General features: G+C 46.0%; 1 protein-coding gene across 2 annotated transcripts in view; it reads right to left on the bottom strand.

The window, feature by feature from the left end:
- The window catches only part of SLX4 (SLX4 structure-specific endonuclease subunit), a 35,385-nt gene extending 14,603 nt beyond the window's left edge, over nt 1-20,782 (bottom strand). For both annotated transcript variants that reach the window (XM_075010349.1, XM_075010350.1), the window contains exons 1-9: nt 20,623-20,782; nt 13,529-14,284; nt 12,064-12,324; nt 11,313-11,490; nt 6,815-7,030; nt 6,463-6,680; nt 5,132-5,445; nt 2,273-2,555; nt 740-828 (exon numbers count right to left, since the gene is read on the bottom strand). In XM_075010349.1, the coding sequence (XP_074866450.1) occupies nt 740-828; nt 2,273-2,555; nt 5,132-5,445; nt 6,463-6,680; nt 6,815-7,030; nt 11,313-11,490; nt 12,064-12,324; nt 13,529-13,895 (1,926 nt within the window). In that variant the 5' untranslated portion in view covers nt 13,896-14,284; nt 20,623-20,782. The remainder of the gene's footprint in view (nt 1-739; nt 829-2,272; nt 2,556-5,131; nt 5,446-6,462; nt 6,681-6,814; nt 7,031-11,312; nt 11,491-12,063; nt 12,325-13,528; nt 14,285-20,622) is intronic.
- Between the last annotated feature and the right edge of the window lie 5,675 nt (nt 20,783-26,457).

Genomic DNA, 26,457 nt, shown 5'->3' with positions numbered 1-26,457 from the left:
ATCAGTGGAGCACTGATGGGAAACCTGTGAGAGATTGCTGTCCACGTGGCATGGCATTGCTCACCAGGTGGGACTGCAGAATCTGTCAGGCTGCAGCTCTACAGAAGGAGTTCGACTCATCCAGCTATCATCTTTGAAATGTGTCCACCCACGGACTGAGGATACCACAGGAAGATTTTCTTGGCAAGTAATAACAATTCTGGGATTTTATAAAGTGCTTCTCATCTGTAGATCTCCCAGCATCCCATTTCATCTGCAAGCTTTTTATGCCAGAGGTTTGAGGTCCGTGTAAATAAGCCCGACTCTGTAAGAGCCCATCTCTTTAGTATTATATACAGCTAGATGCTGCACAAACATGTAAGAAGATTTACCTGTCCCTGAAACACTTGGAAACTAACTGCTTTACCTCCTGTACACAAGCCACTTCTCTTTACGCAAATTGGCTGGATATTTGCTTAACGTTCTCTTATTCTAGATCTTTCCATTCCCTTGCCGGACAAGGTCTTGGTCACATGCACAGACTTCTCCGTGAGCATTAGTGACACACTAGATATGTTGACATCAGGTGTCTTTTCAGATGATCCTTACGACGGATGGATGGGACCCCAGGGCACCTCTTGCTTTTTTAAAGATAGGGATGGAAGGTATTCGGTGTCACACGCTAGGTACTTTTGCTCTTACATGAACCAACTCCTGAAATACACAACAAAACGAGAACTAAGCCAGGCTCTGTTCTTACTGTGTGAAGGCTGCTGCCCTGGCACAGTTTCTCCTTGGACGGAGGGATGAAGCCACTGAGCGGAATGTCACTGGTCACAGAGTCTCCGCCTCAAAGAAAAAAATACAAATAAAAACTCAAGATACAAACTCCTGCAAGACAAGCTGCAAAGTAAACATTCCTAATGCACTCTGTTCTGGCCAGCAGGGACGACAACCACTGCTCCATGCCCCAGAAGGGGTGGGGCCAAAGCTGGAAGGGGCAGGGCCTAGGACAGCCAGCCCATACCGCTCACCAGACCTTGGCTCTGGGCCCCACGCACAGCCACGCCGAGTGGCCGAGCAGCTCGGCCGCATAACTTCAAAGGGACCTACAGCTTTGCCACCACCACTGCCAAAGTGGCAGCGGTGGCGGCTGGAGCTCCAGGCCCCTTTGCAACTGTCCCCTTTGCCCCCCACCGTCAGCAAGCAAACTTGTGATGCCTCGCACTCACACGTGTACTACTCCTACCACGTCAGCCTCCCTCACCTTAACTTAACCATGAGCCCCTGAGCTGGGCTGCTGAGGTCTGAATCCTATTCAGCTGTGGGCAGCAGCCATCTGACATGGATCCTGAATGAATCTGAGGCAGGAGTTCAAAGCATGGTCTACAGAACTCAGTGGTGTGTGGCTAAAGGAACCTTAGTCTGGAGAAACTGGTCTGATTGCATTTGTGTCTATCAAGGGCCTTTCATCCTAGAGGGCTCAAACCTAAACACATATATGCACGAGAATTACTTCAATCACAAGCAAAGCGAGGTCGCCTCTAAAATGGACCATGGCTGCAGTCTAACACGCCCAGCAGTGCCACCTATTAGGAAGTGAGGAATACTGCACCCAGATGAAAATGCAGAGAGATGGCACAATTTATTAACTTTATAAAGGAGAAGGTTCAGGAAATGCATAATATACCCACTGCAGACAAACGACCAGCTCCTCAGTTTTAAAGGAACACTATCTACTTGAAAATCATTTTACCCTCTGAAAATCTGGCACTTGCAATTGTGCTAAGTAAAACCTTAGGGGACTATACCTGTGAGATCAGAGAGAAAAATACCTTTTTCTGTTTACAGAGATTTTACTTTGTGTATCTGGCAATGCTTGTGTATGGTCAGCTTTGCTGTTTTGCGGTTGGACAGCTGCAATTTCTGGCACACACATGAGCATGATACCACCACCGTGCTCTGCTTTGGGAGAAACTGACACACATCGCAGCCTTCCCCACTCAAACAGCATGTTAACAGTGACTGCCAACAGACATGGACAGGGAGCAGGGCGGGGTGTGCATGGAAAGAAAAAAAGCAGGTGAGCAGGGCTTGGCCAGGTGCAGAACAGTGCCTTGTACACATACTTGGTGTATTCATGTTTCTGGAGGAAGAGTGCCACCTACTGAATCACCTTCACCAGTGTATGCCACCTCTGATCAAGCCTCTCCTAGCCAATGGTTCACTAGGCCTGGTTCTGCTTAGCTGATGTGATTTGATGGGATCAGTTGATAGGGCTGCCAGAACTTACTCAATTGTTTCACTGCCCTGCTGCGGTCAATATCAAGGTTCCACTGTGTGAGCGTAAGTCCTTCCCCAGCCAGCTCCACCAGGTCCTGTAGAGTCTGAACATCTTTTTGACTGCCAGACAAAAGCTGCTGCTCTCCATCAGGACCTGCCTGGTGATCATCAGAAGTTCTGTTTCCAGGCCCCTTGGAAGCAGCATCAGGATGACTGCTGCTGGTCAGTCGTGGCTGAGATAATTGTGGTTGGTTAGATCCCACCGATGCCAAAACAGTCCCTGATGTATGACTCTGAAGAGAGAAAGAAACTATGAATTGGCTTCTGTCTTGTGTGTTCACACAGCTTGGGAATCACTCAGTGGTGGGACCGTACTCTAGTTCACAGCTCTCAAACCCTAGAGTAAAGGTTAGATGGTCTCCAAAACCCCTTCCAGATACTGTTGCTGGTGAGGCAAATCTTCTTTGACTACGGATAGGTCTATGGAGATAAGAAAGATCAAACCGCTATCAGAAGCAAGCTGGCTGCGATGGAGAATGGGAGAAGAGAGGTTTCCCTGTGAGTATATCTGTGTGAGAGCAGCTGCCAAGCAGAGAGGCTGAATGGTGGAGGTGTAGCTACCCTAACTGCTCAACATTTCATTACAGGTGAAGGTTATAGTGACAGCTGCGGCTGCCAACAGTTCCATTATATTCTAACGGCCTGTTTTTGCAGTCGCTTATAACACAGAAGTTTCACCTCTGGGCTGAAATTTTCCAGGTTTGGTCTCTGCCTGAAAGTGCTTTGGGTTGTGTGGTGTTCCCCCTGCCCACTTTCAATAAAAATCACTCAACTATTTTGGAAAATAAAAAGTATGAGGGAAAAGCACTCCTGCCACTATTTAAAATGGTTTGCAGTCTGTTTTTGAACAGCTCTAGGGCCTCACTGTATGGGTTAGAAACTTAACATATTGCCCAGAAGTAGGTCTTAGGTCAGATGTGTACCTTTGAGTCACCAACTGAAAATCCGCTGGGATTTAACCAAGTTACAAGAGTTTAAACAAGTTACTTGCACACAGACACCACATTTCTTGTTTTCAAAAAAGAATGTCCAACTATTTTTCTGGTGTCCATGAATAAGGAAGGAAGCAAAGAGAAATTCTTCCTCTTGGGGGTAAGTGTGAAAAACAGAACTCTAAGGGAGTCATAGTTTAAACTGAAGAAGCTGGGATGAAAGAGATGCGGGACCTCTGGGGCAAAAAGTGTGTGACCGTACAATTAAAGGGTGTCCATAAAGCATATGCACAAGAGAACAGAGTTAAGGGTGTACAAACAATCTCAGCTTTGAAAAGCTTGATGGCTGAATGCTTCATTTTGCAACATCAATTTACCTGGACCATACTCTTTATACGCAATATTAACAAATGTCCTCAAAACATAGGTGGAGATAATTCCTAGATAGTCAACGACTGCATATGGACCAGGAAGCAGATATAGAAGGGATACAGAAGGTGGGGACTATGGCAGAGCCAATCAAAGCACCAGGAACTCTCTGAGCCTCAGTAATGCATGGGGCAAGCATCTGCAATACACCTAAACTGGGGTCAAAATGACTGGGTGGGATTTTCTCATCTCATTACCTTCTATTGTTGCACAGCTTCTTTTTCTGAAATGTAAAGAAAAAGGCTCTAATCCAGGGGTGGGCAAGATGTGTCCCCCCCAAGCCTTTCAATATGGCCCATGTCCCGAGAGCTGCAGAGGTGGAAGAGCTTTGGGCATTGTTTCTTTCCCTAACAAAATCTCTCAGCTCCCAATGGCTGGTTTCAAGCACTGCTCTCGCTCCCAGTAAAATCTCTCAGTTCTTATTGGCTAGAAGCTGGCCATTGGGAGCTGAGAGATTTTGCTGGGGGTGGAGACAGTGCAGCACAATTTCTCAGCTCATTGGCTCATTCCCAGCCAAGAGGAGCTGAGAGATCTTGTCAGAGATGGTGGCGGCACATAAAACCAGACGGTGAGAGGGAAATGCAGGCAGTGGCAGTGCAGCACAATATCTCAACTCCCATTGGCTGGTTTCTGTCCAATAGGAGCTGAGATTTTTTGCTGGGGGTGGCACAGTGGGTGAAGCCCTTTTCCCCCCCAGCTCAGAGAAGTACAATGAGCAGCCAGTGGGCTGGAGCTGCTGGCAGGTAGGGAGGCCTGCCTAAGACTGCTGCTGATCAGGTAAGCACCTCCCAGCCAGACCCTGCCTCTAGCACCGCACCTCAACTCCCTCCCAGGCCCTACACCTCTCCACCAGGCCAGAAACCTCCGGTGCTCCCCTGCATCCATATCCCTTGCCCCAGGTCGCCAACCAAACCCTCTGCAACTTCCTCCTCCCCCACCCCATTTCACAACTCCCTCTCAGACCCTGCACCTGCTGCTACACGCTTCCCACAGGCCAGAATCCTCTCCTGCACTCATCCTCCTGGACCCTGAACCCCAATACCCTGGCCCAGATCAGAACCCGCTCTAAGAGCCCTGCTGCACCCCAGTTCCCTACCCTTTTGCACCCAACCTTCACCCCAGACCTAGCATGCACTCCATGAAAAGTGCAGCCCTTGACCACTTAGCAAAATTTTGGAGTGCCCCTGCCCGCCCCAGAAATTATTGTCCATCCCTGGTCTAAACATACCAGAAGGTACCTTTGCCTTCAGTTCTAAAAGCAGATACACAAAGTCAGACCCCCGTAGGGCTGTGGTGGAAACTGGAAGGGTAGCCACGCAGTGACAATGAGCGTGCTGATCTTGGAGGGTGGCGGGGCCTGACATTGAAGGAGCACAACTGCAAGTGTGAAAGCAAGAAGGTAGCCAGGACAGGCCCCTGGGGAGAATAAGTACAGAAGAACACCTCACCTGCACAAGTTTCCATGGTACAATAGGAGGACTTAATCCGACTGCATAGAAGGACTCTGGGGCACAGGGTCCTGTCAAAGTACTGTACTCCCACAAAATGCAACACTGGTCTTTAGGCAAAGGTAAAAGCCAGGCTGCCTTCCCAGGCTCATCTTCCAAAATCCTGCTGGCAGGGAGTGGAGGGGTGCTAGGGAACTCGACCTCCTCTGTTAGTAGCATGGCCATCCGGTTTTGGATCCGTTTCTGGGCTGTCTCTGGATCCTGAAGTAACAATGGAGGAGGTTGGAGAGGGGCGTTCTTACGCCTTTTTTTCTCTACAAAATAAAGAAGTATATAATGGATCATACAGCGTGCAGGAACACAACATGAAAGCTCCTCTGAGTGCTGGGTACCTGAAGGATAGCTCACAGAGCTGTGCACCATGCCCTGAAGCTGCCATCATTTTTAATGGAGAGAGAAAACCCCCCGAAACTACGGCTCCCTGATGCACTGTTCTGTTACACAACAGGATCTGCAGTCTCGCTGTTTTATTGAAGTTTTGGGTATCTCCCAAGTTCTGGTAAGCTGCCAGTGCAGCTGCTGCTTGCCTGCCCCTGCCGCCAGAAACCATCGCAGCACCTCAAACTAATTGTCATTGTTTGTCTCTTTTGTCACTTCCCGACAGTAGAGCCAACTCCACAACACTGCCATTCAGCAGTCCCTGTGCCTTACTAGCCTGCTTTTGTCACTGAAAGCCTCTTCTGCATCCCCTCATGCAGCTGCAAGCTCAGAAACCGAAGCCGTGGCAGGAGGATGTTAAGGGGAATTTGAGCCTGCTTCTGAAGAGTACATTCAACCCTTCTCATTACTTTCCACACAACTGGCTTTCTTTCAAAGCCTTTATTGCGTACTACATAAGCAAGGCATGCAACCGCCAGTTTCCATTCTCCAGCAGGTATCCATTGCAGCTGCAGCAGGGGGACACAGGTAAGGCTGAGATGATTCAGGCTGGGTGATAATGAGTCATGAAGAGTACAAGGCAGTGCAAGAATGGAGCGACCCCTACGCTGTTCATTTCTACACTGTTGTGGAGGGAAAAAAAAAAAAAAAAAAAAAAATCAACAATTTCTAAATTCCCAACAACAGAAAGCGTGAAATAAGGGAACTCCAGTGAACATCACTGACAACCAGATATCCCTTTAAACTAAGATTTATGTAGGAGTTATATATTGCCTTAGAACTGATAGGAAATACAGACAGGACAGTCATACATACACTCCCGATACATTATATACTGTGTTACACTGCTCCTAAATCACCAGCCACTGACACTAAAACACTTCGATATGTACCTGCTCCAGGGTTCCACTTGACTGGCAAAGCATGCTCCAGTTTAATGCTTGTTACTGGTTTGGCTTGCTCCTGCCTTGTTTGCTCAAGCAGAGAGCGTGACATTGCCATGGCAACCAAAAGATCCTCATCTGTGGCCTCCACCTTGGATGTCTTCCGCTTTTTCTTTGACTCCTTCTCTTTGGAGGAGCCTTTTCGCTTTGACCTGCTGAGCTGATTGCTGAAATGCAAGAATGCAGCACGACACACAAGTTAACGGCAACTAATCAGAAACAAGGATCACTGCACCCACCACACCAGCTGCTCTAATCACTTAGGCATTACCAGTAACAATGTTTATTTGCTTCAGCTCACCTGGGTGCTACAGGGACCCCCTCAGCCAGGGCCAATTCCTGAGAATGCACTGCCTGGAGAAGTAACTGCGGAGGGACCTCCATCTTGACAGCACAGCGTTTCAAGTGACTGGCTCGGCTTTTGGGCACATGGAACTGTTTCCCACAGATGGGGCACTCCGGGATTGGTGGGTTGCTGGAAGAGGGCGCCTGTGACTTTTCCATCTCATCCAGACACCTGTGGGAATACAGCAGGGTTGCTCTTAAAAGCATTTTAAACTCTGCTCACAGTAATTCTTTAGACAGGCATGTCAAACTCAAACCTACTCAGAGATGCACAAGTGAAAACTGATACCTTTTAGGGCCACCAAAGAAAATGTACTTTTATCAGAAAGTCCTTATTATTTATTATTATAGATTATTTTAGGTATATTTTATAATTTTTAAAAGTCTTGTTTGAATATAATACAATATTTTTAATTGAGAAATTAATACTTGATATGAATTTTATTGTTTTATAATTTTATTAATAGTTCATAAAATTTGAGAAAAGACACACCTAGCAGTGAGGGCAGAAAGACACAGATGATAAAAGCAGACCAGGGAGAAAAGACAACTCAGAAAAGGCAAAAGAAGGGACAGATGGTTTTGCAGTGAACATGCAAAGCCAGCTATCAGGATGCCAGCGTTCTACAGCTAGCTCTGCATTCTCTGTGCAGTCAGTTCCATCATCTCTAAAAAGGAGGATAACCTATCACACAGAAAGTCATGCATTATCAACATGAAAGAAAGGAGGAGCTTTGAGCTTTGTTCTGGAAGGAACAACAGCAAGGGTTGACTCAAAGAAGTGGTATCTGAGGGGAATGGAGTGAAGATTAAGATTGAGAGAAACTGATCACCAGCTCACTGGTGGAACGCCCCCGGTGTTATGTCACAAAGGGTGAACTTAAATCAGAACATTTCCCTTGCACAGCGCTTGCTTTGTCAGTCATTGTGACCAGGGATGAATGGCGCTTTGGCTGATTTTATGTATTGCCCTCTCACCTTTGCATAAGGTGGGTGAAACCCGTCCTGCCCCAAGAACAGCTTCTCTCCCTATGGAAGTTAAAGATTCCCCTTTCCCTCAGCCTCTTTCGGTGGGTCATAGAAGACATCACAACCCAACACTTTTCCTGCGCAGAGAAAGCCAGGAGAGAGGAAAGTGGCACTGGGTGGGACTGGGTGGCCCCCAGTAGGGGAAGGGGTGATGGGAGAGAGACCAGGTCAGGATCTCACAGCTTCTGTGGCTATTGTCTGAAGTCCAGAAAGGAGATTTTCTCTCAGTTCCACTGAAGGAGAAACACTGCACTCCTCTCCCGCTCTTAGACCCTCTTCCCTCCAGTTCTTACTGCAAACCTCCACTCCAATTTCTCTGCACTTCCGTCTCAGACATTCTGGGGTTTACACTGCAATCCCCCATTGCACTGCATTCTCCCCCATTTTCAGAGTCTTTGGGGCTCATATTCCCCCTGCTGAAGTGCAGCCCCCATTGCACTACCCCATGGGCCCCTGAGGCCTGCAGTGCTCCCCATTACAGTGCAGCCCCCCACTGAACTGTCCCCTTAGGCCCCTTGATGCTTGCACTGCCTCCCAAAGCACTACACCCAGGCCCCATGAAGCTTGCACCGCACCCTCCATATCTCCTCCCCATATCACTCTGCCCCCCACGGTCCCCTACCAACTGCTGCCCCAGGCAGGTGCCCCTCACTGCCTCAGCCCACTTCAGTTTCACCGTCCCTATCCCTAAAGCAGTCACACTCCCTTCTCTGTCACGCACAAGTGGCAGGGGGCAGGACAAACACCAATCCCAGCTCCTCGGACTGTCCATGTCCAGTGCATGTGTATTAAAACCCCCTTGGCTCCCTGGGGTTTTAATACACATGCACCAGACACATACAGCCCAAGGAACCAGGACTGGTGCGTGTCCTGCCCCCTGATGCTCATGCATGCTAGAGAAGGGCGTGTGATCAGGTGGCTGCATTAAGATGTTTTACTAACATGTAGTTGAGGGCCACAAAAAAATTGGTTGGGCCACTTACAGCCCCCTGGCCACGAGCGTGACATGGCTGTTTTAGAACCACATTAAAAGAAGAACCGCAGTGATCAGCTCTAATGCCTAAAATAACTAAAGTAAAATTCCCTACTGAAGTGTGTATTACATGTTAAATAAACAGAGTCCTTCTCAAACCAGGCGCTAAAACTGATGTACAACATATATAAGGAAGCCATAATCTGTAGAGCCACGTTATAAATACAGTTATCACATACCTAGAGCTCTATTACCTGCCTGCTAATCCCTCTCCCTGGGGCTTGTTTTAACATTGCCAACCTCAGAGCCATTTTTTTTGGCTGCCATTAAAAAAAATCAGCCTGCCAGAGAAATCCTCCTTCTGTCCTCAAATTCCCTCAGCTCAAGGCAAGATTATGTCCTGGCCCAGTTAACAGCCTTTCTAGCCATGACAAGCTCCGATCTAGAAAAGTCCATCATCTGACTGAGCTAGAAACAGGAACACTTTACCACTGGAAAGGAGAGCTCTCTAAATGTTCACTCCCTCTCTTGGGCATCTGGTATTGACCACTGTTGGAAGACAGGATATTGGGCTAGATGCACCTTTTTTCTGACCCAGTATGGCTATTTTTATGTTCTCAAAGGTCTGAGATGAACCCCAAACTGTCATCTTTTCTATGCAGGTCAGACTATTTTAGGCCATTTGAAAAAGTTTTTACAATTCCTTCTGAGCACTCTACAGCTGGACTCAAGAGGAGATTTCCTGGGCCCACTGAAGTTAATGGAGGAACACTAAGAGGACCAGAATTTCAGCCAGGATAACTAAGGTTCTTGTGACACCACATGCAAGACGATAAACTACTCCAGTGGCTTCTAAAATCTCTCTGAAAATTTGCTAAACTAGTTTCTCTGAATTATATTTCTTGGAGAAACAGCTAAAAGGCATGGTACGATGTCAAGATTTCAGCAGCACTGATTTGGGATATCACACATAAATCACTTTACCTCTTTGATTAATATGCTGAACACAAAAGTACATGCCAAAAAAATCCTTCTGTCATGCCAGTCCACCGTACATTTAATACATTAGAATGGCTGACAATTTCCTAAATGGCATTTTAGAATTGCTGTCACGGTTTTAGTGTCTTCAATCAGGAAGCAGGAGTGGGCTCTCTCTTGACATCTTAATAGTTAATATACAGGAATAATGTTTATCACCTGTAGAACATCTTACACATTCTGAAGTTTCGTAGCTACAGATACTTCCAATGAATCTGAACAGCTGGAAGATGGATGGAGCCCAGGATTGAAGCATTTGGATGTTTTCCAGTGATGAAAAGTATCCCTTTAATCCTAAAGCCACATACCAAATCAGGTCAACATAACCTTAGCACAGTCAGGGCCATATCTACATAGTAGGTCAGTCTAAATGACCTAATAGTCTGCAGAACAACAAGAAGTCTTGTAGCACCTTATAGACTAACAGATATTTTGGAACAGAAGATTTCATGGGCAAAGACCGGCTTTATCAGATGCATGAGTGGGGGGCTGGTTTCAGGGGCGTGGTATTTAAAGAGTCGCACTATTCAGAGTCTCTTTAAATACCCCTCTGAAACCACCCCCCGACTCATGCATCTGATGAAGCGGGTCTTTGCCCATGAAAGCTTATGTTCCAAAATATCTGTTAGTCTATAAGGTGCCACAAGACTTCTTGTTGTTCTCGAAGCTACTGACTAACATTGCTACCTCTCTGATATTCATAGTCTGCACTGACCTATGACTCTATAACTAAATGACACAGCAGCTGAAATCTGAGACCCTAGAACCTGTCATCAAATATCATTAAAAAGAGGCTCAGAACACAAAATGCATTTCTTCAGTTTTCATAATGCAAGTGAGTAGCAAGAAAGAAACTACGCTGTCACTCGTACTGGTCTCCCTGTTGGAGAAAGCCCTAAACAACAATGCACTACACTAGCTGTTCTCTTACCTACATAATGGACACAATGATATATAAAAGCTGCTCAGGTCCAACCCCAGAAATATACTGATGCCCTTAGCTGGCCATTTCTTCAGGTTGCTCCCCTGCCATAGTACATATTATATACTACTTTGTGGACTGGGACTGGCACCTCTCAAACTTGGATTGTCAAACACATGCTTCCATAGACTATCACTTACTCCCTAACAAACGTTCTTTATTAACACATCCCAGTGAGGCTTACACTATAAGATGCAAGCTGGGAGAATGGTGGAAAACTTGGTCTCACCACACACTTCCAGGGAGAGCCACCGGACAGGGAATTCAGTCTTGGCTATGACCCTTACAACAGGTTACATTTACTTACATCTTCAATGTTAAAATTACTGTGGCACAGCCCCAGCTTTTATCCTTTTCCACAGCAGCAAGGCCGACTGAGTTTTTTTGTCTAGAAGGCCCCTGGAGAGAGAACAATAAACACTAGCTATTCACCTGTTAACATGCTGTTCCCGTCGTGTAGCATTCATTGCTGAGAGGTTTTTCTGACAGATCTGGCAAAAAAATAAGCCTGACTCTTCCAGACTTCCAGGTACTTCATCTTTGAGCTCTTGCTGGAGGGCCACTTCCAGAGCAATGTCTGGCTCATTCACAGGCAGATCCGGAGGGGTCTCTAGTATGAAGGAGACATCATCTCAGAGACAGCTCTATGGATTTTTGTAAGAGGTCTGAACCTGTTATATTCAGTTATTTTACTGACCTGAATACTTAAAATTAAATGTGAACTTTCTCTAGCACCTTTCTTTTTAAAGGTGCAAGTTACACACACAGCAACACTGAAATGCAACCACCTCTGGGGCGGAGGTTGGCTATCAGCACCCCACCATACAATACAGCAGAGAAGAAGGAGAACTTTGGCTGGAGTAACTAATGCAAACCATGGCTCTGATATAAAAGGCCCAGGACATTTTTAATGTCCACACGTAGCAAAGATGACCTTAGTTTTTCCAAGATCCTACAAACAATAACTTGCACTGGATTCAATTTATCTTCAATGATACCGACCCCCTTAAGAAAGTGCTTTGAGAGCTACTGATGAAAGGGCCATATATCCAAGGTCACATAATGAGCTGGTTGCAGAGATGGCAATTAAATTCAGCAATGCTGAAGACAACTCCCAGTCGAGCACTCTAACCACTACGCAATACTCCCTGCATATTTTGAATAACTTGCAAAAGCCATATACCATTCCTTGGTGGGTTCTTCTCCTGGCTCACATCATGGATGCTTCCATCTGTTACTGTCTCTAGCAAGCTGTTGCCCGACGTGTGTTTCAGCTGTTTTGGTCCCACTCTCTTAAACTGCTGCATCCTCTCTACCACCAGTTCTGCCACCCGCTGCCTGGTACCTGAGATCTGGAGCATTTTTACAGGGGATGAGGTGAAGGTTGCTGGTTCAGCAGCAGCAAAGGATGATGTTGTTTGGGAGCAGCTGCGCAGGTCACTGTCTGGTGGGGGAAAAAGCCAGAACTAATTAACTGTTCCATCCGGGGCTTTGCAAATCTCTATTAACTCCCCAGCTAAAAAGGACAGGTTTTCGGAGAAGCCCCCTCCTCTAGCCACCTGAGCCAATCTTGATTTTAGAATAGTAACAGAGAGGAAGCTGTGCTAGTCTATACACTATCAAAACAAAAAGCAGTCAAGTAGCACTTTAAAGACTAGCAAAATAGCTTATTAGGTGAGCTTTCGTGGGACAGACCCTGAAGAAGTGGGTCTGTCCCATGAAAGCTCACCTAATAAACTATTTTGCTAGTCTTTAAAGTGCTACTTGACTGCTTTTTGTTTTGATCTTGATTTTAGAGTATGCTGATTCTGACCAACGAGATGCACAAGTGGCTTAGCGAGAATGTTTCACCCTGTAATAATAATCCAACCTAGGTCTTCTAAAGCAGTTATCAGTAGATTTCAAAGTGCTTTGCAAAAGCAATCAGCATCATCAACCTCATTTTACTGATGGACAAACTGGAACTGGAGGAGTGACATGTCTGCCTCCAGGTCATCCAGCAGATCAGTTGCAGAGCTGAGAAAAGGGCCTGGCTCTCCTGAACTCTAGTCCATGTTCTACCCACTGGGCCAGACCAACTCCCCACCAGTGCCGCAGGTTTGGACTTCCAACCTCTCCACCAATGATGGGGCCTGAGAGATGCTGATGTATCAGGCCCCATCATTGGCAGAGGCTGGAGGTCAGAATCCAGAATGCTGGCTGAGAGTCGGTGTAGCCCAGTGGCGTCAGCCTGGCCATTTCTTTAGGTTGTTCCATAGTAGTTTGCCAGAACATTTATCAGAGTGCAACAAAAAACTACTTTGCGAGCCCAGTGGCCCAACACCTCTCTGCAACCTGGGTTATACCGGGGAACCCTTCCACCTCTGTGCTTCAGCTGACCAAGGGAGAAACATCCTCTACTTGACAGCACTGTTGAGGAACAATTGCTAGAAACATTCAGGGGTGTCAGTCTAATGAGCTGAGTATTGTTAACGTACTAGGTGTGGGGAGCAAAATACACTACTTGTACCAGCCTAACTGCCTTGTAGGCCATCCCTGGGCCAAGTTTAGAAAAGTTCCACTGAACATGAGAGTCATTCCAGCCCCAGGGTACTTTTCAGAACAAATATTTCAGAGTGAGGGAAGGAGACAGAGGTTGGACAAGTTACCTCCCAAGCTGTTTTGGTTACAGGTTGGTGCCACAGCATGCAACTGAATGACAGGAGGATCTCCATTTCCATCTGCCAATGGAGGTCCATCAGTTCCACAGGCTGTGGTTTTACCATCTGGTCCATGTCCCAATGCCTGCCCACTGGGGGCTGTGTACCCTGGCCAGCCCACTTTCTTTCTAACAGAAGACCTGGACTGGCTTTTGCTTTTAGCAGCTGACTTGCTCTTTTTCAACTGGCTTTTTGTTGCAGCGCTCCTTGTCTCGCTCTGAACCTTCCTTCCTCCCTCAGCATCTCCAGGCTTTTTCTTCACCCTGCTCAACAGGTTAGCACAGAGTTCTTTAAAATCATCATCCAACTCATCCATTAGTCACCAGTCTCAATGCACTCAGCTTGGCTTCAGAGTGTTGGAAAGGGTAGGAGTAATGAACTGGGTCAATGGAGGCCTGCCTCCTTTGATGACTTAGTCCTCATTTTGACTTATGCACCATTCCAGAGATATGCAAGCTCTGAATTCCAACAAGAACAACAGTGAGCATGTTTCTGGCTGGTCCAGTATTTCATCCTCTATATTTACACCTTAGCCATTAAGCCTAGCACAATCTTTGCGGAGCTCATTGGTTATCATTCATATTTAGGTGACTTCCTTGTGCTTGGCCCAGTTTGACAGCAGATGGGCAAGGCACACTGTATAGAAGGTGCCCCAAGATCTTCATGATGTGCTAGAAGGCTTTCGAAGGAGCTTCATCATAGCATCTAAACAAAAGAAATAAACAAGTGTTAATGAATAATGATCGGTGCAGGCCTACTCTGGAATAGGGTGGAACTCTGAGGATCAGTGCAGGAAAATCCTGACAAGACATGGCACGTAACTGACACAAAGTATTGTCAACCACTGAACTATCAATAGACACAAGGAATGTTAGGAGGTGAGACACAAGCTTTTCAAAGTAGACTCCTGACATTAGACATTGTTATCACATACACAAAAGCATGTTTCCTACTTTATCAATGGACTGGAATTCAGGATTTGAGACAGAGATTTTATTAAAAAGACATTGTATCTAATCTTTGCCCACAAAAGCCTATACTCCAAAATATCCGTTAGTCTATAAGGTGCCACAGACTTCTTGTTGTTTTTATGAAAAAATAAAAGGGTCAGGAAGTGAATGTCAGAAAGTGGAACTAAAACCACATGCATACTTTTACACTGAACACCCACACCATCACTGTGCGGAATTTAGGGTTTTTTTGGTCAGTGTGCCATTTAATAGGCTGACCTGACATGTATAACGCTTTTTCTGCTCCTGGCCTGTGCCTGGGAACACTCCCACCAACCAGCTTTCTGCTCACTGTCAGCGTTTGCTGCTTTCACTGGTGGTTAACAATCCTTGCAGGACCTGAGGAAGGGCACTTAGCAAACCATGACACCGGTCACTTTACACAAAATCCCAGCAAAGTACAGAGACCATTTTAAAAAATAGTCTTAATCTCTCTAAATCAGTGATTCCCAATCTTTTCACTAGTGTGAACCCCCAATTACTGCTCAAAATCATTCAGACCCCCATCAAAGCAATTCTAGCCAATAAGTACATATCATTAAATGAAAAAGGAAACCACAACATAGATTTTCAGACATCAATTGATAACATTATTGCAAGATACTTAATTTAAAAATAATAATTGATTGTAACATTGAAATTTATTTAAAAACTTCTTTTCTGTGATCATTTTTATTTATCTTCCCCCCCGCCACAGACCTCCTGTAATACCCTCACGGACCCCCCAGTGGTCTGCAGACCCCAGGTTAGGAACACTGCTCTAAGCCAGCATTTCCAAAAGTAATTTGGCCACGCAACACTTTTGGACTTGGAAATGGGATGTCACATGAAACAAGATCATCAAAAGTGGATGTTGGGACCTGGAAAAACTGGGAGAAGGAGGTAAGAGGAATGCCTCTCTTGGCCAGGGTATTTGGCAGACAGGACACACAACCCTACAGGTGCTAGATTTTACATAGGATTTCCCCTCTCCTTTACATAGCTGAACTCAGAATTTTCCAAATCTGAAGAAGTGGGTCTGTCCCACGAAAGCTCATCACCTAATAAATTATTTTATTAATCTTCAAAGTGCTACAGGATTGCTTGTTCTGTTTTGTGAAGATGCAGACTAACACAGCTACCTCTCGGTGACTGAACTTCATTAAAATTGTCTGTGAGATCCGCTACCTAAGGATTTAAGAGGGATTGCAAGGGTTCAGCTGCTTCAGGCTTTTCCCCACCAAGTAGTCTATGGAAATCATAACTACACAATAAAATGAACCATATGCATTCTAAAGAAATATCATTTCAACCAATTTACAAGGTACAAATGCAAGGCTTATTGGTCTAGCTCACACCTATAAACTTTTTTAAAATATAGGTAAAACATTTGCTACCCTCTAATCTTGTGGTGCACTAGTAATTTTTGCTGAGACTGCATGTTGTTTTGCTAGCAGCTTGGCTTCTTCAGGACTTTTTGATGCATCACCTAGGCCTGCTTACTTATTGTTTTTAAATCAATTTGTTCCAGGATCTCTTCTTCTGTCACCTCAATCTCATCACCAGAAAAGTGCGGGTCTGGGGTAGATGTCTCTCAAGACACCTCATCTATGTTCTTTAGACACTGGGTTTTTACCTTGTTGCCAAATATACTTCCTTGTCCATTATTCATGAAGGCCTCCCTCTCAAACATCCTGATTCTGCCACCATTACTGATTTTAACTACATTTTATCTGTGATTATTCCCTTGATTTCAACAGGATAACTGGAGGAACGAGGCACTAACCATTGGTAAGGTGGAAAAAAATCAGACCCTTTAAAAATTACGGGTCTGATTCCGCTACTATTATTCGTTGTTCTCTTAAGGAAAAAGCAAAGAGCACAGCATCCTACAGAGAGCCCTGCTGGTTTCATATTCCTGCAACTCCATCAGCAGCACAGCCTTGAAAGCGAATGTGCATTCTGATGTGGAGTTCTTTGAGGGATGGATGATACAGCTGCAGCACCCCACACTGAACAGCAGGAGAACTGGGCCAGTCTGCATACCAGCCATTGCTTGGTCTGCAAAAAAGCAGCACACCTGTATCTGGAGGGATGCATCACCTCGCTCAAAAGCAGACCCACAAAGTAGTGGCACTGATAGTCCCTGAAGAGACTTAAGGAGATTGCCAGGGATATGGTGAAAGTCGAGGGACATCTGGTAGCACCTCTTCCTTTAAAAATGGAATTCAATGCTTCTTTTTCCACATGTCTCTAGTTTTTCAATTATAGAAAGTTCCCAATGGAGAAGAGGGAGGGCTCTGTGCTGCTGCTGTGCTGGCACCATAAATGTCAAACCCGCTCCCTGGAATACTAGTTACAGAAGATCTTGAAGATTCCTGGCACAGTCTTCAGTCAAGCCAGTCAAAACACAACATGGGGAAAGAACTGGTATTTGTGCTGGAGAACATAGCAATAAGAGACCCCCTGGAATATTTTCAACCTGAGAACAGCAACCACAAACTTTCCTGCAGTTCTTGGTACTTCCCATTGCTGCTGGAGAGAAAACCCACAGATCCAAAGCAGACTTTCCTGGGCAGCAGGGACCTCTATGCCTCTCATACACCTGCTCTCATGCAGCCTCTCTTTATCTGGTTCTGCATAAGCTCTTATACCATGTTCATCATAGTAGCATCTGTAACAAACACAATCCTCTGTAAATGCAGTATGGCAGACTCACTACTGCTGGACTGTCCCAAGGATATGGCTTCCTTGTGCCCTGAGTTTGCAGAAAACATCTTAGTGTGCAATGGCAATCAGAAAAGCTAAAAATGTTAGGAACCATTAGGAAAGAGGGGGATCAGAAAATATCATAAAGCTGGAAATATCACGATGCTACCAAAATCTATAATATGCCCACTCCTTGAATACAGCATGTAGTTTTGATCATCCTGTCACAAAAAAGATATATTAGTACAGATGCAATTACAAAATGCCATTCATATCACTTTCTAGGCAAAGAGTCTTAGGTCTCCCTAATTATGCTACCTGTTTATCACGCTGACCATGTCTATTTTCTGGTTTGGTTCACTGTTCCCAAAATGTATTTTCACACTTCTCTCCTGTAAACTACTTTTTCTCTTCCTAACTGCAGTTCCAGACCCCTTAGTATCCAGTTTGCAGTGTTACTTACCGTTATTATTCTCCCCATCTGAATGCTGTTTTTGAGTTCTCATATCACACAATGTAAATTCAGAACAGGAATTCCCATTTATTTCCTTTCTGCAGATTATTGCATAAGAAGAAAAGGCCACCACCACACTCAAAATCCTCTGTTGCCTGCATCTCAAAAAAATTAATTCCAGAAACCATAAACAAGAGCTTTGCACTCTCCTGAAGTGCTACTTGACTGCTTTTTTGTTTTGACAGAATACAGACTTGCACGGGTAACTCTCTGTCACTCCTGAAAAATAGTCTGAGACTGACTGGTCAAGAATAAAGTATTTATCATCACACCGTTTATGCTGCTGTACCATATAATGGGGCGTTTCCATCGGCTATGCCTAGGACCATACAAAGACAGGGCCAAGGGAGAAATCATACACAAAAATCTTTCTTCGACTCTAACACTGATATATAAAACATTTCTAGCTGTTTCAATAACAAAGATACATTTGTAAAGCAGCATGCAAAAAAACTACGTCCATCCAAATAGCAGCAGCGGCACCAAGCTATCCCCATCCCATGGATCTCAATGAAACGTGAACTTCAATCCCACTTGGGACTTTTTCAGTGCTAAAATACTGCCTGTCTCTCCCTGGAGACATGACATTTTCTAACATCTGAACGGTGCCCAGAACAATTGGGCCCCAGTCAGGACTAGGCCCTTTGAGAATTACCATAATAGACACATATTTACTGATGACAAAAATAAAGGCTCTGATCTTGCAAACACTTACACTTGTGCTTCACTTTACCACTGAAGTCAATGCACCTACACCATAGTAATAGATAATACCACCTAATTCTTATATAGCACTTTTCATCAGTAGATCCTAAAGCACATCATAAAAGATGTCAGTATCATATGAGAAAATGATGAGGACCAAGATATGAAAAATGTTTTGTCCTTTTTCTAAATCATACAAAATTTAACTTTTCCTGAATTTAATTCTAAGAATAGATGCCACAGTAGATACTGAAATCTTCAATTCACAGAACAATAACAATAGAACAGGGGTTCACAAATGTCATTGCACCAGGACCCCTTTCTGACAACTGAGTTACAAGGTAACACGGAAGGGGCAGAGCATGCTCCCCACCAGTCAAAGAGAGGAGAAAAGAGGCCACAGCACAAGACCTGTTACCCCAGGAGAGGGAGAAGGGGTTGGAACCCAAGCCCCACCATTCTGGATAGAAAGAGAAGGGGCAAAAGCCTGAGCCCCACCACCCTGAGGGGAAGTGGAGCTCAGGGTTTCAGCATCAGTCCCAGGTCCCAGCAAAGCTGAGGCTGGCCTTGGCAACGCCACTAAAATTGGGCTGCAACTGACTTTTGGGTCCTGGCCCACAGTTTAAGAATCACTGCTGCAGAACACAGGAATTGCCACGCTGGATTGCACCTGAGATCTATCTAGTCTGATATGCTGTCTTGAACAATAGCCAGTACCAGAGGCTTCAGAGGAAGATGCATGAAAACCCTTGGTATGAAGCTATAGGATAAAATTCTGAAGTAGGCCATGATATTTGCTAAGAACCACTGTTCCAAAGTAGAGTCTGGTAAGCCCCTCAACCCCAGCCATCTGGGGAGGGCATCCCAGCTGGTGTAAATAAGCCCCTAGGCAGCCACATTCCAGGAAGGGACCCTGCAGGGATGGGAATTGGATTATAGTTAAAGGGTGGTTGACATGATTCTTTCACTACCTTCTGCTTTGATCCTGCATTGCCCACCTGCTTTGATTCTGTAGAGATAACGTGAACGGTCATGTCCCTGTGAAGATACCAGATGAGACATTGGTGTATTACAGACATCACCACTTCACACATCGGTGTTGACCACCGCACTCTTCAAAGGACTTGTTTATAGATAAAATGTTCTGTAAACTGCACAAGGAAACTCTTTGTAACTCCCAGATTGTTTGTTAATTCATCTGGATTGCTCACTGATTGTTCATTGATTATGCTCTTCTCCTTACTGCCTGCTCCCATTCTTTCCTCTGCCTATCAGCTCTCTATATAACCACTCATAACTTGATGCCTGCCAGTGCATTCTGAAACACAACCAAGTTCAGAATCACTCCACCAGCTGGTTGTAATAAACCTTTGTTGCTTCACATACAGCATCCAGACATTACTCCAAACAAAGTGTTGGGATTATCTACCCTCCATGAAAGCCTCACTCTAATCCCTAATAGTTAGAGGTTCCTTTGTGCACTGAAACGTCATGTTTTCATCTCTTTAAAAAGTTCTGGGGTTGTCCTCAGTCTTCCTCGTAAGCTATCAGAGGGGTAGCCCTGTTAGTCTGTAGCCACAAAAACAACGAGAAGTCCTGCAGCACCTTACAGACTAAGAAATTTATTGCAGCATAAGTTTTTGTGGGCAAACACCCGCTTTGTGATGCGTCTGACGAAGCGGGTCTTTGCCAACAAAAGCTTCTCCGCCAATTAATGTGTTAGCCTCTTAGGTGCCACAGGACTTCTGGTTGCTCTGGCAAAAGCGACGCGCTCTAGCACTGTGCTGCCCTAGGCCTGGCTCTGACCCAGTCCAGGTTGGGTGGGGAGGGTTGTTGGGACGGGGAGGGCTCGGCCTGTCGCCCCCACTGCTGGGCTTGCCCCCTTTCCCAGCATCGCCTTCCCACCACAAGCGTGGGGACCTGGGTCCGTGCTGTACCTGTGACGTCACAGCAGCGGCCCCGGCGCCGCGGCGCAGCAGTGACGTCACAAGGGTGACGGCACCGCGATGACAGCACTGCCGCCTAGCATCGTCTCCACGGGAACAAGCAGTTGTCACAGCGCTGTCAAAGCAACTGCCTTCCTGCACCGGCTCGCTCACCCCACCCCACCCCAGACCCCCTCTGACCTCTGCTGGGCGGGGCGGGCTCCGTCCGCTCCGCACCCCTGGGCACTAACAACCGGACAGCAGCCAATTCCGCCCAAGGCGCATGCGCGGGATCTGCGGCGCATGTGTAGAATAAGCGTCGACCGTTGCTCCTAACCGCGAGCAGAGAGCTTTCTGTCGCCTCGAGTGTTCGCGCATGCGTAAAGCCCGTCTTCGCCACGCAAGGAACAACTCCCAAACGTCTTTCTCTACGCATGCGCAACCCCTCGAGCCGTTCTGCGCCTGCTCCGGAACCGGGAGTCCGGAGCGCGGGGGCGCAGAAGCGCTGAGGAACGGCGGTGGCGGGCGCGCGCCCCGTCGCGTGCGAGGCTGCCCGGCTGGGGGAAGGGCGCGATGTGGGCGGGGCTCGTGCCGCTCTGGTGCTTTTGGCACGCGCCTCCTGGTGCGCGCGCGGCGCCAGGCCAGAGGGCCGCCAGGGAGCGGGCGAAGCCCACTTACGCCGGCTGCTGCGCCTGCGTGTTTCGAGGTGCCCCTGGACGCGACTGGAGCAGCTGGGCCTGGGCTGCCCAGGGCAGAGTCAGTCCGGGTCTGCACGTGTGTCGGTAAAACTGCCCCTCAGAGGCGCGTGAGTCTGGGTTAGTGATGTCAGCACAAGCGCTGTCCCTGCCGGCAGAGAGCACCTGCCGCGGTGTGGCGCGAAGCGCCCTGCTGCCCACACAGGCTGAGGGAAGGTGCCCTGGCCACCAGCGCGCTGACCGCCGCCTCTCCCAGGGGGCTGCGGAGAGACATTCAACCCAACTGTAAACCCCGTAGATAATGGAAGCCACGTCAAGCCAGTGTGGGTGTGTGTGTGGGGTGTGTGTAGCATCCCTACTCCCAGCACCTGTGCTCTCGCAGGAAGGAGGAGAAATACCCCTGGTAGGATGCACTCTCCATGGTGTGGGCTACTGCTTCAGGAGGACAAAAGAGGATTTTTTTTCAACACCGGTGATAATTATGCTCCTGAAACAAAGGTAATCTTTCTTGTTTTGAGTGATTTCAATGGATGCCCGAGGCCTCAATACCTGTGAGGATCTGAGCTGGATTGGCTTTGCTGAACGTAGGCCTGCAAAAATCACTCCCCGAATGGCATAGCAAAGGCAGCCACTGAATGCTTTACAGTACTTCAGCTTCCTTCACTGGTTTTACATCTTAAGCATTCAGAATATTGCATGGTGGATCTTCTGGCAAGCCTATGTGAAATAAAATCCCCAATGGCCATTATTTCATGTATGCACAGCTTGGTTAGGGGTTGGGGCTTTGTGGGGATAGTTCCTAGGATTCAGATAAGCAGCCAGGTTTCCACCTTTCAAGATCCGTAAGCGCTTCACATAGCTGTTACAACATATGGTGTACCTCAGCCACAGACTTCCCAGTGGAGCTAAAATCAGACAATTACTGTGCTCTTAAATGAACTTTCAGAATGTTTGTCTTTTACCATTTTTGTGCCTCCCGTTAGTGAACACTTTTCACAAAACAGTTATTCCATATCTGACCTCTCAAGTCCCTGTCCTCAAAGGAAATCTACCGTCTTCAAAAAGCAAGCATGTCTTAAATTCAGAGGATCGTTAGACACTAAAAACCATATACTTAATATTGACATGCTCATTTTATGTCTCACTACAACCTGTAACACACTATGCCTCCCACATCCAATTTTGTCCTATGATTGTTGAAAATGGGATTTGACATATCAACAGCCACTTTGTGAACTCAGATACCATTCACTGGAAGTAAGAAGCACCATAGGAATAATTTAGCCAAAGGGTACAATCCTTGAGAATTGGGGTGGTGGAGCTGGAACCTACAACAGAGATCCAACCCCTCTTCCCTGTGCGTGCACCAGCAGCAGGGGAAGATTTCTAACTGTTGAAAACTGGCCCCTGCAAGCCTGGTTACTGGAACACCAGCTCAGACTTTGGATAACCATGTCTCACATGCTCTAGATTACTACTGTTTTAGATCTGTGCTATAGACTATAAAAACAAGGATTTTTGTATAGAAGCACTTGTGCATTCCAGTCACTTGTCAGAAGAGGTGTGTCCCACTGATTTATGTCCAGAAAGCACCTGGTAAACACAGATGAGTTACTATAGTTTCCTATGCAGAAAAATTCCAGATAACAAAGGCAAAGGTGTTAATTATTCATTTCATCTTGGTCTTTTGTTAAGCATTAGGAGTTAACATATATGGTAATGAGTTATACCTTGTATTTGCATTTAGCTACAACACACTGATTACCCTTCAGTTCTCAAGTAGTCAGAACTCTGTAGCTCAAAAGCTTGTTTCTTTTTCACCAACAGAAGTTGGTCCAATAAAATATATTACCTCACCCACCTGGTCTCTTTCATATCCTGAGACCAACACAGCTACACCATTTCCCAGTGCCAGACATTCCAGGACCCTTAAGATACTTCATTAAAGAAAACCTGTTTCCTCAGCAAGCACATGACATTACACCCCATAGTTTCAACAGAAATGAAGAATACATACGGCATAACTAAGATGTCTGTCATAGGAAAGGTTAGGATTTACTGAATGTGCCACTTTGTATGCATGTATAATTTCTGTATCTATAGTTAGGAATAGGGACTATATAACAGTTACAATGTGTGTGTTTGGGAGATAACCACCAGACAACAGACCATCAGCCTCAATGGGCCATTGAGGAATAAACAAGACTGACAGTAAGGCTTCATCTAAACTTGCAGCATTAAAGTGCAACTGCACCATCACTGGTGGTCACACCACCAGCACTGGGAGGAAGCACTCTCAGTACTTTAGTAAAACCATCTCCATGATGGTCTTAGTGCACAGTGCTGGGGGAGGCCACCTAAATTGGTAAATTATTGTCCCAAAACTTGCCCTTGCCTTTTGAAAGGGGGATGCAAATGAGACACTTCAGCAGATGCTAATGAGGTGCTGCCATGAATATGCTAGCCACAGCGATTCAAAAGTGCCGCTTTCAAATTGCGTGCCGCCCATGTAGACAGGGGCCTTTTGAAGGGACCCCCCCATCTTCAAAAGCCCCTTATTCTTAAAACCAAATAGGAATAAGGGGATTTTGAAGTGTGCAGCCCAAGTAGATGAGATGCGTGTGATCGAAAGCAGCACTTTCAAAGTGCCATGGCTGCCATTATGCTAATGAGGCACTGCATATTCATGACAGTGCCTCACTAGCATCTTTCTATTAGGTTCATTATCACACCCCTTTTGAAGTTCTGGGGCTAGTGTAGACATAGCCCTAAGGAAAAAGAGGAAGGAGTACTGAACCCAAGCTTGAAAAGGGATCAGATCTGTAAATAAGATACCCCAAGATATAAGCAGCAAGCAGGGTAATTTCTGCAACCTGCCCAAAAATCAAAATACCTGGTGAGAAATGACTACTGCTAACTAATTTAAGACCTTAAGCTTAGAAGTTGTATTTTATTTGCGTGTTAATCTGCTTTGTTCTGTCGCTAACTCTTACAATCACTTAAATTTACCTTTTGTAGTTAATACATTTATTTCCTGGTATTAACATAACCACAATATGTACAATTCATATCTGGAGGTGGCAGGGAGTTGTGCATCTCTCTCCGTATCAAAGGAAAGGGTGATTTTTATGAGCTTGAGTGGTGCAGACCCCTCTGTACAGTACAAGACCGTATTAATTTGGGGTTTACTCTTTCCACATGGGATGTAGACATGAGTGTTGACTGAATCTTCTCACACAGATCTGGCTGCAGTCGGAGTCTGAAGCTGGGGATGCTCTTGCCTAGGTGTGCACTGGAAAGGGGCCTGATCGCCTGGCACAGCAACCCAGTTTGGAGAAAGCAAGGCTGGCATGGCCAGAGGGCTGAGGCACTAGCATATCCCAGATGCGGTGTGTGTCTAATTCATCACAGCACATACACAACTACTGAAGTTGATGGCAGCATAGTAGACCCAAGAACTGCCCCAAGACACAGTTTTCAAATATTAAGGTTGAACTAGAGAACACGCAGGAGTCCTCTTCTGGAAAAGGCTATTGAGCTGCTGTCTATGCCAACCTAGGCCAGAAACTCTGGCAGTAGCTTTAGATCGTTCAAATGGCTTGAAATGCATAAGGTGCAAAGAGGGGAGTGAGATTTAGGATGTGCTGGATCTATCCCTAACACCGATTTGCAGTGTGCCCTTGGACAACGTACTTCCTAGCTTTGCCACTGGTTAAATGCAGACAACGCAACCCTACTTCGCAAAGGGGTTGGTAGAATTATAGTAGTAAAAAGTATTAATGGTTCCTGAGTTCTCTGCTTTTGGAAACAATAGCCATTTCTTCTCTTAACGTTTTGAGCAGTTACTGGGAGAGGAACTTAGACTGTGCATTCCTGGCCTGTGGTTTGTCTATAAATCACAACGCTGGACTCTACCCAAGGCACTCTTGAATGTTTCAGCAGGAACTCTGGATGAAGAAAGTTCTGTTCTCAGTTACGTGCCCTGGGAATTACTTTATGAGGTGGTCCAGTTTCAAGGTTCCAGCCAGATCTCCAAGAGATTCTGTCCAAGTCTCAAAGCACAGGGTCTCAGGCACATCCTTCCAAACTGGATTTCACTGCCAAATATTTGGCATTGCTTATGTGGAGGATGTGACTCCTCAGTGCTGCCTGCAGGTCAGCTGCCCAGCCTCAGAAAAAGGAGGGTTGAGAGCTCAGATAATTACCTCTTAACAATAGGGCTCATATAGCCATGAATTTGAATGGGTTTAAACTTATTCCAAATTTAGTTAAACAATTGCTTCGATTAGTTTATCTTGAAGCACAGTTTATCTTAACCCCATTTGAACCAACATATTGCCCACACATAAAGTTGCAGTGGTTTAACTTCACATAGGAGTGGAATAAAAATCACACCGTATCAACACAATGGTGCATAGGCCCAGATTTACTCTGCTTGTAGCTGTGGATCAAAACAACATGGATAGGTCCCATGTGGGGTCAGAGAACCTTGCTGCTACTCCACTTGGGCCCTGGTGAAATCTGGCATGAAGGTAGCAGCAAAGGTTGAAAGCAGAAGACACAATGGAGGATGGAACAACTGGCTTGTCCACCCACACTGTACACAAACACTGCAGGATGTTAAATGTTATTGGGAGGTTTGATTTCAGCTTGCTACAGGAATGACATAGCTTTCTCCATTCTATTTGTAAAGTCAGGAAAAAGTACCTGCTGGCATGGAAGGTTTACTGGTACAAATGCTTGTAAGGAGGATGCGTAATTCTGTAACTGCATGAATGGGATGTGGGCAGAAGAATACAACTGACAATGGTGGTTTCCTGCTGCCCTCCATAGTGGAATTCTGCTCTGTGTGCATGTTCCATACAATGCTCTTCCTTCTGCTAATGCACTCCTCTGTGAAGTTGAAGTGGGAAACTAGGCTGTCTATTCCCAGCTCAAGTGCTTCCGTTTTACCTACGTTTGGAGCAGCTCATCCTGTGTCCTCCTTTATGAAGAGCTGCCCCCTTTCCCCAGTCCAAAGCCATTTAGCCATTTGCACACCAACCATTATGCAAATCTTTTGCATTCATAGCATGGCACTGCAAAAGTATCAATAGTTTTTTATCCACCATCTATAGTGCCAGATCTCATCTCCCCACCGATGCTCTGTGGTGGTATTCACATGTAAAAGGTTCACAAAACTTGCCTGCCTCTGCTGGTCATTGCCTCTCCCATCATGCACAGCTTTACCTCTGAGTTTACAAACTTGGGTCCTGCATCAAAAGGGCCTGTCAACATCTTTCCTGACAGTGAACAGACACCACTACCAGCGATAGTCAGTAAACACCAAATGGCCAAACAA

This window comes from Carettochelys insculpta, chromosome 16 (assembly GCF_033958435.1).
Source record: "Carettochelys insculpta isolate YL-2023 chromosome 16, ASM3395843v1, whole genome shotgun sequence".
In the NCBI taxonomy this organism is placed as follows: domain Eukaryota; kingdom Metazoa; phylum Chordata; order Testudines; family Carettochelyidae; genus Carettochelys; species Carettochelys insculpta.
This window is presented reverse-complemented; position numbering and strand designations above follow the sequence as displayed.